The sequence below is a fragment of the Ochotona curzoniae genome, unplaced genomic scaffold (genome assembly GCF_017591425.1).
Source record: "Ochotona curzoniae isolate NIBS_2020 unplaced genomic scaffold, NIBS_Ocur_1.0 contig_2723, whole genome shotgun sequence".
NCBI classification, from domain to species: Eukaryota; Metazoa; Chordata; class Mammalia; order Lagomorpha; family Ochotonidae; genus Ochotona; species Ochotona curzoniae.
Window position 1 is genome coordinate 1646271 of NW_024465573.1, and position 14519 is coordinate 1660789.

The 14519-nt window shown below is 38.6% G+C and overlaps 1 protein-coding gene across 1 annotated transcript; it reads right to left on the minus strand.

Moving 5' to 3' along the window:
* Positions 1–412: 412 nt before the first annotated feature.
* On the minus strand, positions 413–1366 carry LOC121154232 (olfactory receptor 8G1-like). The gene has a single exon (XM_040977186.1). The coding sequence runs from the start codon at positions 1364–1366 to the stop codon at positions 413–415; it is 954 nt and encodes a 317-aa protein (XP_040833120.1).
* Positions 1367–14519: the final 13153 nt, after the last annotated feature.

Genomic DNA, 14519 nt, shown 5'->3' on the forward strand with positions numbered 1-14519 from the left:
TGAAATTGAACAAGTATTTTATTATGATTTATTGCATGCTAGTGTTCTTTTAGTTTGCATTTTCTCTAAGGAGTTATTAATGTCTCTATGCCAGTGACTGTAGAATAACAGGTTCATATGTGTACAGTAGTAGCATAAAACACACATTAAGAAGTCTTGTTTTGTTATATTGGGGACGGCAGTCCGTGGAGATGATTACAAATGGTTCCAAGTTCATGAACACTGTAGAATCATGAGCATGTGAGATAGCTAGTGCAACAGTGGTTCAAACAAGATGGGAATAAAACTTAGACACGTGTCACATAGGAATGCACCATCAATATTCCAAAAACTTGAAAAATAAACCTAACAAAATTACATAAACAGGCAAACCAAAGACCTGCTTCTAAAACAATATGACAATGATTTTCATTCACAAACACGGTTTTCTGATCAGAATTTTTTTCAATGCCAATTTGACATCTTTATTCCTCAGGCTGTATATTAGAGGGTTCAGCATGGGCACAATAATTGTATAAAATACAGAAGACACTTTTCCTTGTTCCATGGAGCTGACAGATGATGGTTGTAGGTACATAAATGCTGTAGAACCGAAGAAGAGACCAACAGCTGAGATGTGGGAGCTGCAGGTGCTGAAGGCTTTAGATCTGCCCTTCGCTGAACGAATACCAAGGATACTGACAACAATGAAGGTGTAAGAGCTAAGGATGGCCATGGTGGGTACAAGGATGTTAAATGCACTGAAGCACAAAACTACTACCTCATTGACATAAGTACTAGAGCAAGAAAGCTCCAATAGTGGAAAAAGATCACAGAAGTAATGATTAATTGTATCAGCCTTACAAAAGACCACTTCCAGCATACAGACTGTGTGAACTGTGGCACCAATCAGGCCTATGATGTACACCCCAACTACTAACCAGGAGCAGAGCTTATAAGACATGGTAACTTTGTAGAGCAATGGATTACATATAGCAACATAGCGATCATATGACATTGCAGCCAACATGTGACATTCTGCTATAACAAAAAGCAGGAAGAAATAGAGCTGGATCATGCATTCAGGATAGGAGATGATGTTTTTCTCTGCCACGAAGTTGACCAGCATTTTGGGTGTAATGACAGTTGAATGACAAAAATCAATGAGAGACAGACTACTGAGGAAATAGTACATGGGAGTGTGCAGGTGAGAGCTGAGCCCGATTAATGTGATCATGCCCAGGTTGCCGACCATGGTGACCACGTAGATTGCTAAGAAGAAGAGGAAGAGGGGTAACTGGAGCTCTGGTTTCTGTGTGAGTCCCGCCAGAATAAACACAGTTACGGTGGAATGGTTTCCTCCTGCCATTTTCTGTAGGGTTTCCATTCAGGAAGATAAGAAAATTTAAGGTAGAAACGCATTATGCCATAAAACAATCAAATATGAAATAGAATTCAAATCTCTAAAACTAGATGTACTTGGTTTCTTGCCTATCTTCAATTATATTAGCAGCCAAAACCCTGGGTCCACAGAAGCAGGGGATGCATGGCTCACTATTATTTAAGGCTATTCCTATTTTTGTTTTATCCTGTAATAGCAGATAATGGTGGTAGTGTCCAATCACTGACTACATATAGATCTCTTCTGATAACATTTACTGAGTGTTCTAAGAATCCCTGTATTCCAAGCTTCCCAACTACTCTGTAGGGCAGATGCAAGCGTGCCTATTTTAATACCTTGTGTTATGTAGCTGAAACTAGGGTGGTTGGATACTTACCCATTGTTAGGTATGCAATTAGTAACTGATCAAAGTTACAGAAAAAAAAAAAGACGTGCATGTCTCATCTTCCATGTCCTGTTTTACCTACTCATGTCTTATCTGTGTTATCTCTTTATATCAGAGAAATCACTCATGGTAATCCACCTGGAACAATAAACTGAGGCAACCGTGCATCCCCTTATGACCAAGTCCAGACTCTTTTAGCGAGTTCTTTGATTAAAAAATACAGAAATAGTTGCTATGGAAAGTAGTCTAATGGTTAACATAAAGCCTATCATTGATCTCAAACTCCACACCCTGGAATGATATGAGTTTCCTGATCCATTCATTCCAAGAAAGCTTGTAGAATTCCCACCATGTACTTCAGTTTAACTTGGAAAGATCCAAGACCCTTGGGCCTATGGTGATGAGGACCAGGGTTGGAAAATCACAATCCCACACTCTTGGTGTTAAAGCCATTTGTAAACTTCTCAGAAAGAAAGTTTGGTTAGGGACCTGCACCTTCCCACTGTCTTCCCTCGTGTGAGAACTAATTGAATCCCCAGTCTGAGCAACTCTATCCTGAAGAAAAATGCTTGGTGACAATACAAGCAAACAGATTTTTTAGGTCTGCTACAGTAGATAAGTACATCTATGACCATTCTAAAAAGCAGCAAATTGTACCCTTGAAAAATGTGAATTTTGTAAGATACTTGTGTCCGTGAAACTGTTGTAAAAATTAAAACATCAAAATAATAATGATTTCACACTGACAACACAAAATATTCCTCCCCATTGGTTATCTTCCTGTTATCTTCTAAACCTTTACAGTCTGGGTTATGCTTCTTTATCTGTGCTAAAGAGATAGATATTCCAAGAATATGACATTTCTCTTTCCTCCAAAAACATAATGTTATATTGACTAAAAAGTTATAACTATTACTTTATTTTATGATATCATGATGCTTTTTATCACAATATCTTTTCCCTCACCTTGTTTCCCCAAAACAGGAAAAAATTTAAGCCTTTTTAGCATTTAACTTTTATATGTTATGGGCATGATGCATACTCAATTCAAACTTTTCTACAAGAATTTTCAGGGAAAAATAAACAATTACAGAAAACAACAAGTAATAATTTTAAGAGTCTCCAAAGATACTAGTCCTGCAGGTCATCTTAAGCTTATCTCTTCCTAACTTTTCTTAGAGAGATTAATGACGGCTAAGGCAAAACACTAAAGCAGCAAAAGAATTAAGAGAAGACATGGGTTAGTTTTCAAAGTTTTTAGTGAAGTGTATTTGCTACACAAGTCATTGTAAATATTTGGCGTGCATAACTTTGGGAATTTAAATATGTAAAGCACCCAATATCATAACCACAATCAAGCTAATAGATACATCTGGCTACACTTGAAGTCAATATTTGTCCCTCTGTTTCTGGTGAGTGTGTGTGTGTGTGTGTGTGGTCACTATCTTGTACAAATCTCTAAAATTCATCCTATAGCACACTTATTAAAAAAGAACTCCCCCTTTCCCTCGCCTCCCAGCCTTTGACAGTGACTATGGTGTTTTCTGTATCTATGAGTTTTACTGTTACACATATTTAACATAAATAAAGCCATGCTATTTTTGTCCTCCTAGGTTTGGCTTATCTAACTTACCATAGTGCCTTCCAAGATCATGCAGATGGCAAATGACAGAATCTATTTAAGAAAATGAACTCTTCATGGGAGGAAGCTAATCATTAAGATAAAACTTAAGTTGCTATTCCAGGGGACCTAAAATTGTATATTGTCTGGAAAATACAACCTATTAATAACTCGGGTGTTCCCAAACAAGAAATTATTATTAAATGTATAGATTATGTTTACAGAGATAATATGAATCAATGAATATGGAATGATACGAAAAAGAAACATTGTCATGGACCTTGTACTAGACAACTGTGTAAGACAGGATTCTGCTCTTCTAAATAGAAGCATGGTAAATGTAAGCCTTTCACAGGTCAACACATAGACACAGTGAACATCCTGTTAGCTCAGAATTAGGGAAAAGGAAAGACTGTGACAGAACTTAGTCTAATAAGCATAAGCTGGCATTAGTTAGGTCTACACAGTGTTCAAATTCAAAAGCAATGATCAAAAAGTTCTTCATGTTCAAAATGTCTGGAGTCAGACGAAAACATCTACAATGTTGACAAAGTCAAAAGGAGTTGCTGAAACAAGCAGATATTATACAAACTGGAGGAAAGTAATGCTTACACAGACATACTCCACCTGGAAAATTGGACTGAAATCTAGGGGGCCATTTTATGGTGGTGATTCATAAGTTGTAATTATCCAGTAAAATTGATGCTGTTGATAAAAGTAATTTACACTTAATCTTAACATGGCTAGTGATAAAAATTATTGTTTTATTTCATGTAGTCTCAAAAGCAGAGCTATGGCCAGTGATATTTAAACATACCTGGAAACAGTATAAATTGAATTATGAAAAAAATATTTTCCTATCTTCAGAGATGTTTTAGTGAATGTTGAATAATAAAACTAATACACTCTTTCAAGCACATCTAATGTGATGGGACTAATCTTCATGAAAGCTATTTAAAATTCTGAAAGTTCTAGAACAGACAGAATTTAGGTACTCACTGTTGTAGTACTTAGGAACCTTCGTCCTGGTTATTTGTGAACGTTAGACCAAGTGCCCTCTCACAAAGTGGTCCTTGTAGATGGTAGCGGTGTCAGTTCAAAACAGAGACTCATGCATTCATTCTTACTTCAGGAGTCAGAAGACACATCTTAATTTCTGAGTTGCTTGCATGGATGTTATGGATCAAAATAGGTAACTCTTTCTTGTAGTTAGCTCATAATGCTGTTCAAAGCACTCGTCAACGTGTCATTACGGTCGCCCAGGAGGTTGAAATATAAGGGTGTCATCAGAAATATGCATGGAAGCACCCTCAGGATTTCATTCCACCAGGGATGAGCAAATGGATTGCAACAGCAGCTAAAATCTGCTTTGCTCATCCTTTATACGACACTCTCACCAGTTTGCTGTGTATAATGTTCTCCTTCAGCTTTATAATAGTAATGATCACTAGGCTAATGGCTAGAAATTAAACTTTGCATACATGGTTCTAGCAGGCTTTCATGACAGAAATTTCCTGTTTAAAAAATTGTTTTTTTTAATCTTTAAAATCATAATTTAAATTTTAGGTTTGTATGAAGCTGGGAGAGATGATTATTTGCATGTAGTTATTCAGAAAATACATTCTTCAAAGTACTCCTTTTTCATTTTCAACAACCTTATTGCAAAGCTTCCATGAAAGTGGAGCTGCTGACCTAAGTTGCTTTGAAAATGAATGGAGATATTAGCATTAAAATAAAATGGATTGTTTATATATGTCAGCATATATATACTGATAAATCTTACATAATTGCATAATTGTTTACTGGAATTTAACAAATAAATGGGTGTGGGTAATGACAACTTCTTTAAGTTTACAAATAAACAAGAAGTCAGAATGAACCACATGGTGCTGAATAAGCAGAAAATCTCAATATGAATCAATGTTTGCTCAATACACAATTCATACAATACATATCTATATCTATATAAATATCTATATCTATTTGTTTGTGTTTTCAAATTAGTATAAACACAAGTGTTTTCTAGTTCAGTCTGGTTAGAGAGCTACAAGAGATAACACTCAGGGAGCAATGAAAATGCTCTTAATGTAGTTAATGTAGTTACCTGAACGCTGTTAATGTAGTTCCAGGAAGAGAGGAGCGGATGGTTCAGGTCAATGAGACACGCCCTTCAAATGGGGAAACAAACCTCAAAACCTGGAAACAGCTTGGTGCCAGGTCAGTTGGTGTGGACATTAGGAGAGTGAACCAGCAGATGGGGGATCTCACTCTCTGTACATGTGTGAGTGTGTACTATTCAAATAAAATTGAAATAATTGAAGTGAAATAAGCCTCCAAAATATGTGGACATTTTCCTTTTGTTGGTACGCTATGACAGGAACATGCTGAACACCTTCTGTGTTTTTTCTCCCAAAAGATATATGGTGTAGTATAATTACAATTAAAGATATTAGCAGATCTATGTTGAGGATTATCCTGTAAAACATCTGGAAAAATACTTCAAAACTGTCAAAATTACCACAAATGCAATCTGAGATGTCAGGGTAATCTAGAAGAGGCTAGGATGATATGAAAACTGACCAAATTGTGGTGTGCTGGGTGAAATTTTAAAACAGAAGAAGAACATTAGTAAGAATTCTAAGAAACTTGCAGTAATGTACAGACTTTAGATAATAATGTATAAATATAAGATTTGTCAATATTTTATTATTTATTTTGGAGAGAGATTCTCCTGTCTGGTGATTCACTCTAAAATGGGTCACACCATCCAGGTTTCTGCCCAGCTGAAGGAGCAGCCTGGAAGCCCATCCTGATGTCCCATATGCAGCTGCCTTTTGAGGTTCATTAGACGATAACTGAATTGGGTGTGGAGTCAGGGCTTTAACTAATTCATATTAAGGATGTCAGTGTTTCAAGTGGAGGCTTAGCACACTGTACCACCATCCCACCCCATCCTTTTCTGTTTTAATATGTGACATTATTACTAACTATAGGCATTGTGTTGTTCCTCAGATCTGCGGAACTTACTTATCTTACATAACTGTCATACTGATTGATAGCTCCTCATTTTCCACTTCCCCATTCTCTAGGAAGCATGTTTGACACTTTCAGATCGGATCCAAAAGTGATTTCCCTTTGTGACTGATTCATTTTACTTTGCTATCTTGTATGGCCACACATGCTGGTCCAAATAACAATTATTAGTAGTAGCAGTATCCAGCTTTCCTCAAGTTGAAGGTAATTTTGTTGTATGCAAACATCATCTTTCTTTTCTGTCTTGATTGACGGACATTTGGGCTGTGTCCTTGACTATTAAAAAGAATGCTGCACTGAACACAGGAGTGCAGCTTTCTCTTTGAGACCCAGATTCAGTTTTTTTTGGATTTGTAATCAAGTGTAGGACTGCTGGATCATGACCTCGCTTATTTTCGTTATCTGAAAACACTAAGTTCTTATTTTAAGCTAAACAATAAGCGAGGTATACAGACACAAGAATGAATCAGACTCAGACCCTTTCATTCATGTGATTACATTTCAAGTCAGGGAATAGGAATTTCCTTGCAAAAACTCAGCTTGTTTCTAAATCTATCTTCATTATATCTTCCTGGCCCTCCCCTTATTCCCCAAATCAACTTTGTGATTACACATACTAAGCAGAGAATCTCTGAAATTGATGTAGTTACATAACTAATTTTCAATTTATAATTTACATTTGATAAGATCACCAGCTACTTCTGCTGACAGAGATATATCTCTGAATGACAAGAATTAAATCTGCGTGGTGCTAAGCCTAAATGTATATCTAGGGCATTCAGGAGCTAATGTTTGTTCGGTGATATATAATGAAGTATGGAGAAGACATGCTACACTACAAAAGTGATACATAAGTGATTTCAGATCTTGGTTGCAGAACAAAGGATTGAATTATTCTGATAAGTAGTATAAGACATTAATCTCCACAACTGACAGAAGCCATAAAATTTTGGAAAGTGTGAAAATGCTATAGGTGAATGACAGAGTTTTATTTCAACCTGGTGATGGTGATATGACTGATGACCTCTTGTATTTTATTTTTTTGTACTTCTGAGGCCTTTTGTCACATCCATTCCAACCACACCCAGTTTCAGGTGCTGTTTGCTTCAATTAAACAGTGTCTAGAGACCCACACTCATCTGTAAGGCCTGAGTTTCAAGGAATAAGCCACAGAGCATTGCTTTGGCTCTCAAGAGACAGGAGCTGAGATCAACTATAAAGTTCTGCTGTCCCCTTGAGTTCTTTAACGGTGCTAACAACCTCATCATCAAAGATAAACAAATCAACACGATTCTGTTAGTCTTAAACATCATGTATGCTAATTTCCTTGGGGTTTATGTTCAAATTAGGAAAAGGATATTAACTTTAACAATAAATTATTCCCAAGGCCTATCCTTACACAGAAATTACATCTTACGTTGACTACTCTTCTGCACTGTAAGACCAGTCCCATTTACATTCACAGAATTTCAAAATTTAGAGCAAACATAAGCAGTGAAAGAAAACAAGCAGCAAATTTAAATCATGACTTCTGCATCAGAGACGATGAATATCTTTTATATTAAGAGAACATGAACATGTACTAGGGGACGTTCTGTCATCATCTATGTGCATGAGTACCAGTGCCAACAGGTGCGGTCCTGAACCGAGTCAATGAGTGTTGTATAAAATGATAATAGAGTTTATTGCCTCCTGATGTGAAGACTTTAGTGTCATGTGGCTCAGGGGGTAGAATCTGAGTATTTTTGACTCCTGTATACAAGCTTTCTTTTGCAGTAGATTCTGGTTAGTGATTGCATCTTTAGACTTTGACCAAAAGCATGGAACACATTGCGAATGTCAGGTGCTTCTAGGGTTTTCAAATAGAAGTGAGTCACAATAAAGAATTTTGAGCTGTTTGGGGCATTCACTGGTGGCACATTTCATAGTTATAGATTCTCAGTCACTTGCTTCCTGATTTCAGGTGGAAAGCGAGGTTCTTGAATTATTTGTTATTACATTTTAGTTTGCAGATGACCAGTTGGGGTAGACAAGAGTTTACATTTGATGGCAACATCAGGTCACAGATAAATTTCTTTCACTGTTTACTTAGAGCTTATGTTCAGAAAAAGGCCCAGATCGGAGAGGAAAGACATTCCTAATATGACACAACTGTGCAGATTTTCAGATTCAAATGTGGAACTACATCTACCGAAAGACCATCCGTGTGTGGTTGGTTGTTAGTTTATTACTTTTCTCTCCTTTATGTAAACCTTTGCCATTTATGTAAACATGTTCTCATACACTTTTACTTTCAGCAGATCCTTGTGGAAATCAGGCATGAACTGAGCCCTAACATAGATAAATATAAAAATGCAATAAACAGAAGTGATTCTTCATTTATAGTTGGGCTTGGAATTAACTTCAATGGGAACGATTCTGTACTACAAGTTCAATTTCCTTAGACACATCACAACAGAGAAGAATGGCTTTGAAGGGTAAGGAAAGAGAAAACATTCCCCAGAGGGTACACACGTCTTCAGTGTAAACACGGTTGCTTTGTGTGTGGTACAATAACTGTATTTAATGTATTATACCTCTGAAATTTCTCATAGATTAGCCCTCACGAGTTCTCTCTCTCTCTCACACACACACACACACACACACACACACACACTCATGTATGCACATGGGTGCACATTCACAGATAAGTGTAAAATTCTGCACACATGAGCTTAAATTTAGTAATTATTTTGGAAATAATACATATATATATATGCATATGTCAAAATATCACATTTTACTCCCTAAACATATGTAATTTCATCAGTCAATAACATTTCATTAATGCTAAAAGGGAAGAAGAAACAGAAACAAAATAGATAAAACAGTAAGAACACTGCATGGTTTCCCATCTGGAATGTATTCATTGCTGAGTACATACACGGTAAAGCCTGGAGGATACGTGAGGTCAAGGTTATAGTTATACAGGGTGAATAGGACTGGAGGTTCCTCATACATCATTATAACAGATTCACATGCTGGAAATTCGTCAATTGTGGATATTCACATCATTATATCGCCTCTCATACATAAAATATGAAGTAGTTTTAACATTAATTTTCTTCACTATAATAATGCAATTAAAAATAAAAATTTAAAAATTGTAGAATCAACATTATCAGCTCAATATGAAACAAAGGAGTAGAGAGATAAAATAAATGAAAGAGCTAAGTCCACACCTTGTTCTCGCACTGTGACCTCATAGGAATTCCATAGAAAAAGAAATTATACAGCAAATTGTATCAAAACAACTGAATCTTCATACACAGGCAAAAAAAGCCTTGCAATTAATCTCAGAACAAAAACAAAACTTAGTTTGATATGAATCAAAGGCCAAAGCGCACAAAATTCAGCTATAAAGCTCCCAGAAAAAATAAGACACTGTATTCAGGATTTAGTAATCTAAAAATGATGCTTACTCCTTCATGACATTATTTTATAACCCCTATGTAATTTTGGCTATGTAATTTTAACAGCCAATAATAATAGTGGCAACGTATAAGAAGTTATTGTGCTAATATAGGTCATCTATTAAATTATCTATATCTTGCTATTCTTCTTCCCCATTCCTTTTTGGAACATTTGGTATGATGATTTCTCAACATCAGCCAAAGTGCATAACCATACACTTTATCTAAGCTTACATTCTAAAATTGCTTTTATGGAAGCTATACCAACTTGTTTTAACTCCCTTCATGAATCATATCGCTTCATTCTGGTCTATTATACTTTAATAAATTATGCTTCCTTTTGCTTCTCTAACATTATCTGTTTTGGAGCATTGATTTTTATTCTTTTTAAATATCTAAGTTATCTTTCCTCTTGAATCTGTTTTTCTGATATCTCTCAATTTTGCAGCATGTCCTCTGGTCAAGCTATATCATAAAACCACATGTGCTTGTATACATGGCAACAGGCATCTTCAGGAAAGGTTAATGTCTTACCTGGCTCGTAAACCCAGCTCCTTTCCTGATACAAACATCCATAAAACAATCAGTGAATACTTATTGGGCTAGTATATAAGTTAATACATCTGCCAGTGGAATGTTCCTTCTATACTCAATTTGCTCAAGGTTTTCACAATGAAACAATGGGGTGTGTTATCAAATACATGCCCTGCGTGCACTGAGACAAACCCGAGGTTTGTCTTCTTCAACCTGTTAATGTGAGCATGATTTGGGATGGGGGCAGATCAGACCAGGCAGGGCTACAACACCTGTGGGCTTCATGTGAGCCAGATCAGGGAAAAGCCAGGCTGGCCTGACTGTGCCTCCTGATACAAGCATAAATCAGAGTGGGTGAGCGTTGGTGGGGATTTGTCGCAGCGTCAGATGGCAGATGCTGGCACTGGGGAATAATTCTGTCAAGTTAAACTGTAGAACCACCTGAAAAGTACATGATCTGGGAGGGGGAGTGGGCCCAGTAGGGAAATAATGTGCACCTCCTTCTTGGGTAACCACTCCCACTGGAGAGCATGAAAACCAGGACAGGGGCAGGGAAAGCTAGAGAGAAAGGCACCCTCCAGCATGTGTGTGGGCTGGATTGTAGGTTGGGTTGAACTAGGCTTCAATGCCCATTGACATGTGTGTGAGCTGAATGGGATGTAGGACAGACTGGACCAGTTTGCTGTACATACTGGCAAGCATGGGAACCAGAGCAGGCGGCAGACCTGGTGGGGGTTACTGTGGCTCACTCCAACTAGCCTGCAGCTCCCACTGGTTTGCATAAGGACCGAGTATGTGGTGGGCAGGAATGGGGTGCACTGCAATACCCACTGATTTCTGTAGAAGACAGAGCTGGAAACAGAACTGATCCAGCATTTGCAATCACCAGCATATGCATAAGCTGATTGGGGCGACGGACTGTGACAGACCCTGTACTGATATGCACATACAAGAATCAAATCTGGGATCCCTCAGATGAAGTTTCTTTGTGGATCCCTCCAACTGAACTGCTAATCTCAGAACCACAACCATGAAGAGAAGAGTAGATTCCATGGTCTGACAATGTGTCTAAGCTAAGATTCCTCAGAGGCTGAGACGGAGCAGTGGACAGCATATCCAGATGCACTTGGAGGATATGGCAGTCCATCAGAACCTGCAGAGGACACCTGGTACCACAACAGAGGACAAAGGAGAGAACAAATCGATCATCTACCCCAGCCATGTGATGGCAGTGAAAATCTGGGCAAACAGAGACTCTAAATTGGATTATGTCAGCTAGTGATTCTGGAGAGATTTCATCGTGCTTGGAATGGTGAGATCAGCAGCAATTCAGAACTGTTGAACTATCAAAACTGCTTGAGCAGTGCCCTCGGAGCATGCACCACATCAGGGACCTGGGTTGGGTGGGAGACTGGGTGGGGCTTCTCCTTTTGTCTCCCCTTAACCCAGATACAGAAGGAAGGAAGGAAGGAAGGAAGGAAGGAAGGAAGGAAGGAAGGAAGGAAGGAAGGAAGAAGAGAGAGAGAGAAAGAAAGAAAAGAAAGAAAGGAAAAAGGAAAGCAATTGGAAACAAATGTTCTTATCCACTTTTCTGTAGTTCTTGATCATTTGTGCTCTAATCAACCATGCAAAGATTATCAAAATAAAATAATAATTAAAAAAAATTATATTACCAGATTTCATCAATAATCATTCTTGCAAAATTTTTAAAAATATTTATATTGGAATAATTGCTTATCATTTGGATACTATGGATATCTTAATGTAATTGCTCAAAATATCAAGTTTACATTTTTCAAGTAAACAAATTTGTACATAAATATTTATACAGAGAGTATCATGTATCCTAAGTTACCAGAGAATCTGTGGAACAAATATTTGGTATTTTTAAAAGATTTATTTATTTTTATTGGAAAGTAGGATACACAGAGAGGAGGGGAAACAGAGAGGAAAATCTTTTGTCTGATGATTTACTCCCCAGGCGGCCACAACAGTCGGAACTGCAACTATCAGAAGCCAGGAGTCCGGAACCTCTTTCGGGTCTCCCAGGCTGATGCAGTGTCCCAGGGCTTTGAGTGGTCCTCGACTGCTTTCCCAGGCTTTACAAACAGGGAGCTGGAACGGAGACGGGGCAAAAGGGGTTAGAACCCAGTTTCATGGACCCCGGCGTGTGCAAGGCGAGGACTTGAGCCGCTAGGTTACGGCCCCCCCCCACCCCCTACCCCAAACGCAGTTTCTTAAAGACCCCTCATTTCCAGAGAAAATCATTCAAAATCCTGTGCACCAAGAGTATCCACAAGGGGGAGATAGAGCACAGCTTACAGACTGTACCTGCTGTACCGCCTGTTCCACAGCAATTTCTTGCCAACGGTCACAGACTTTCATTAAAATGCATCACACAAGTAAGAATCAGCCAGAATCGCCACTCTAAAAAGATTACGGCCAAAACAAACTCTTCTTCTTCTTTTTCTTTTTTAAGATTTATTTATTTCTGTTGCTAAGTCAGATATACAGAGAGGAGGAGAGACAGAGAGGAAGATCTTCCATCTGATGGTTCATTCCCCAAGTGAGCGCAATGACTGGAGCTGAGCCAGTCCGAAGCCAGGAGCCAGGAAATTCTTCCAGGTCTCCCACATGGGTTTAGGGTCCCAAGGCTTTGGGCCATCATGGACTGCTTTCCCAGACCACAAGCAGAGAGCTGGATGGGAAGTGGAGCTGCCGGGATTAGAACCGGTGCCTATATGGGATCCTGGCATGTTCAAGGCGAGGACCTTAACCACTATGCTATCGCGCCGGACCTCTGTTTTTTTTTTTTTTTTTTTTTACAAACTCTTTTTTGATCATTCCTTCTTTCTACTACCAAGCCACTCCCCATTCCCCCACCTCGCACATGGCTTACAACGGAGGCTGCTTCTGAGCTGCTTTCTGTTTGTGGAACAAGTCATGCCTGCATCACTGTGGACATGGCTTTCATCCTTATGCATATCGCATTCCCCTGTTGAGATAAACACGGCAACGTAGATACTGCTGCAGACACGGGGCCCAGTACAGCCACTGCTTCTCTCACATGACTGAAACATGAGACTTCATAGAGGGCAGCCATTCAATCCCAGACCTGGCTATCTGTCCCGGGAAATTCCAAATTCTCTGGCTCTTGGGTTGTTAAGAATCAAAACATAAGAAAACACTGTGGTGGCCAGGGCTTGTAAATAAATACAAACCTAGATGCCGGCGTGTTTAGAATACACTCACTAACGTCTAACATATCCTGGGTATTTGCTTCTTTCCTTCTGCCAGAGCACGTGAGTCTCAGTAGAACTTTAGGAAAAATAATCAAAAATGGCGTATCTCCACAATGAGCTTTGCCCTGTTGAACATTCCAGTGGCACATGCTGGTTCAGTAGTTGCTACAACCACTTCAGGTCAGTTACCTGATATCGTAAGTAGAATATCTTGACAGATTTTTGAGTGTTCTTTGAGCTTTTCTTGTAATTCATTGAAAGGAAACACCATACAGTTTGATACCACGTTCACTTTATTCCTATGTTTTTAGATTTTTAGATCTCATAGGCTTTGATTCTGATGCATCAGCTACTCAATTTAATTAAAAGCTGCCATGATGGTATCCCTCCAGGCGTGCTGTTTCCTCAGCTGGGCAGTAGCTGGGAAGCAGCTTCAGCTCCATGTGCATTCCCTCGTGCTATGTGACAGTCACAAATCCTGAGGATATGACATGGATACCTTTGAGCAACATCAGGAAGACCCTCACGGCAACTCAGCAGCTTCTCCTCTAATGAGGGTTCAGACTCCAGTGCTAGATTTTATGGAAAGAATCACTTAAGAATTTCTAAGTCATCATGGAAAAGCAGTCAGTCTTCTTGAGTGTTTCATAAATAAATTTAGCTCGTCTTTTAATTCTTGCAAGAGTGAGTGACGCTCATTCACAAGCTGCAGGACCTGAAAGCCGATGCATTAATTTAGCTTCTCAGTGGCATCAGACAACATTGGGCGTTCTGCTTCAAACATTACCAGTGAAGTTGCAGCTGGAGACAAAACAGGCATGAGAGAACAAAGGATATGAGTGTGCAAATAGTTTCATGCTGGCTGAATCAG

Coding starts and splice junctions, on each gene's coding strand:
- LOC121154232 (XM_040977186.1), bottom strand. CDS start 1,366: ATGGAAACCCTACAGAAAATGGCAGGAGGAAACCATTCCACCGTAACT.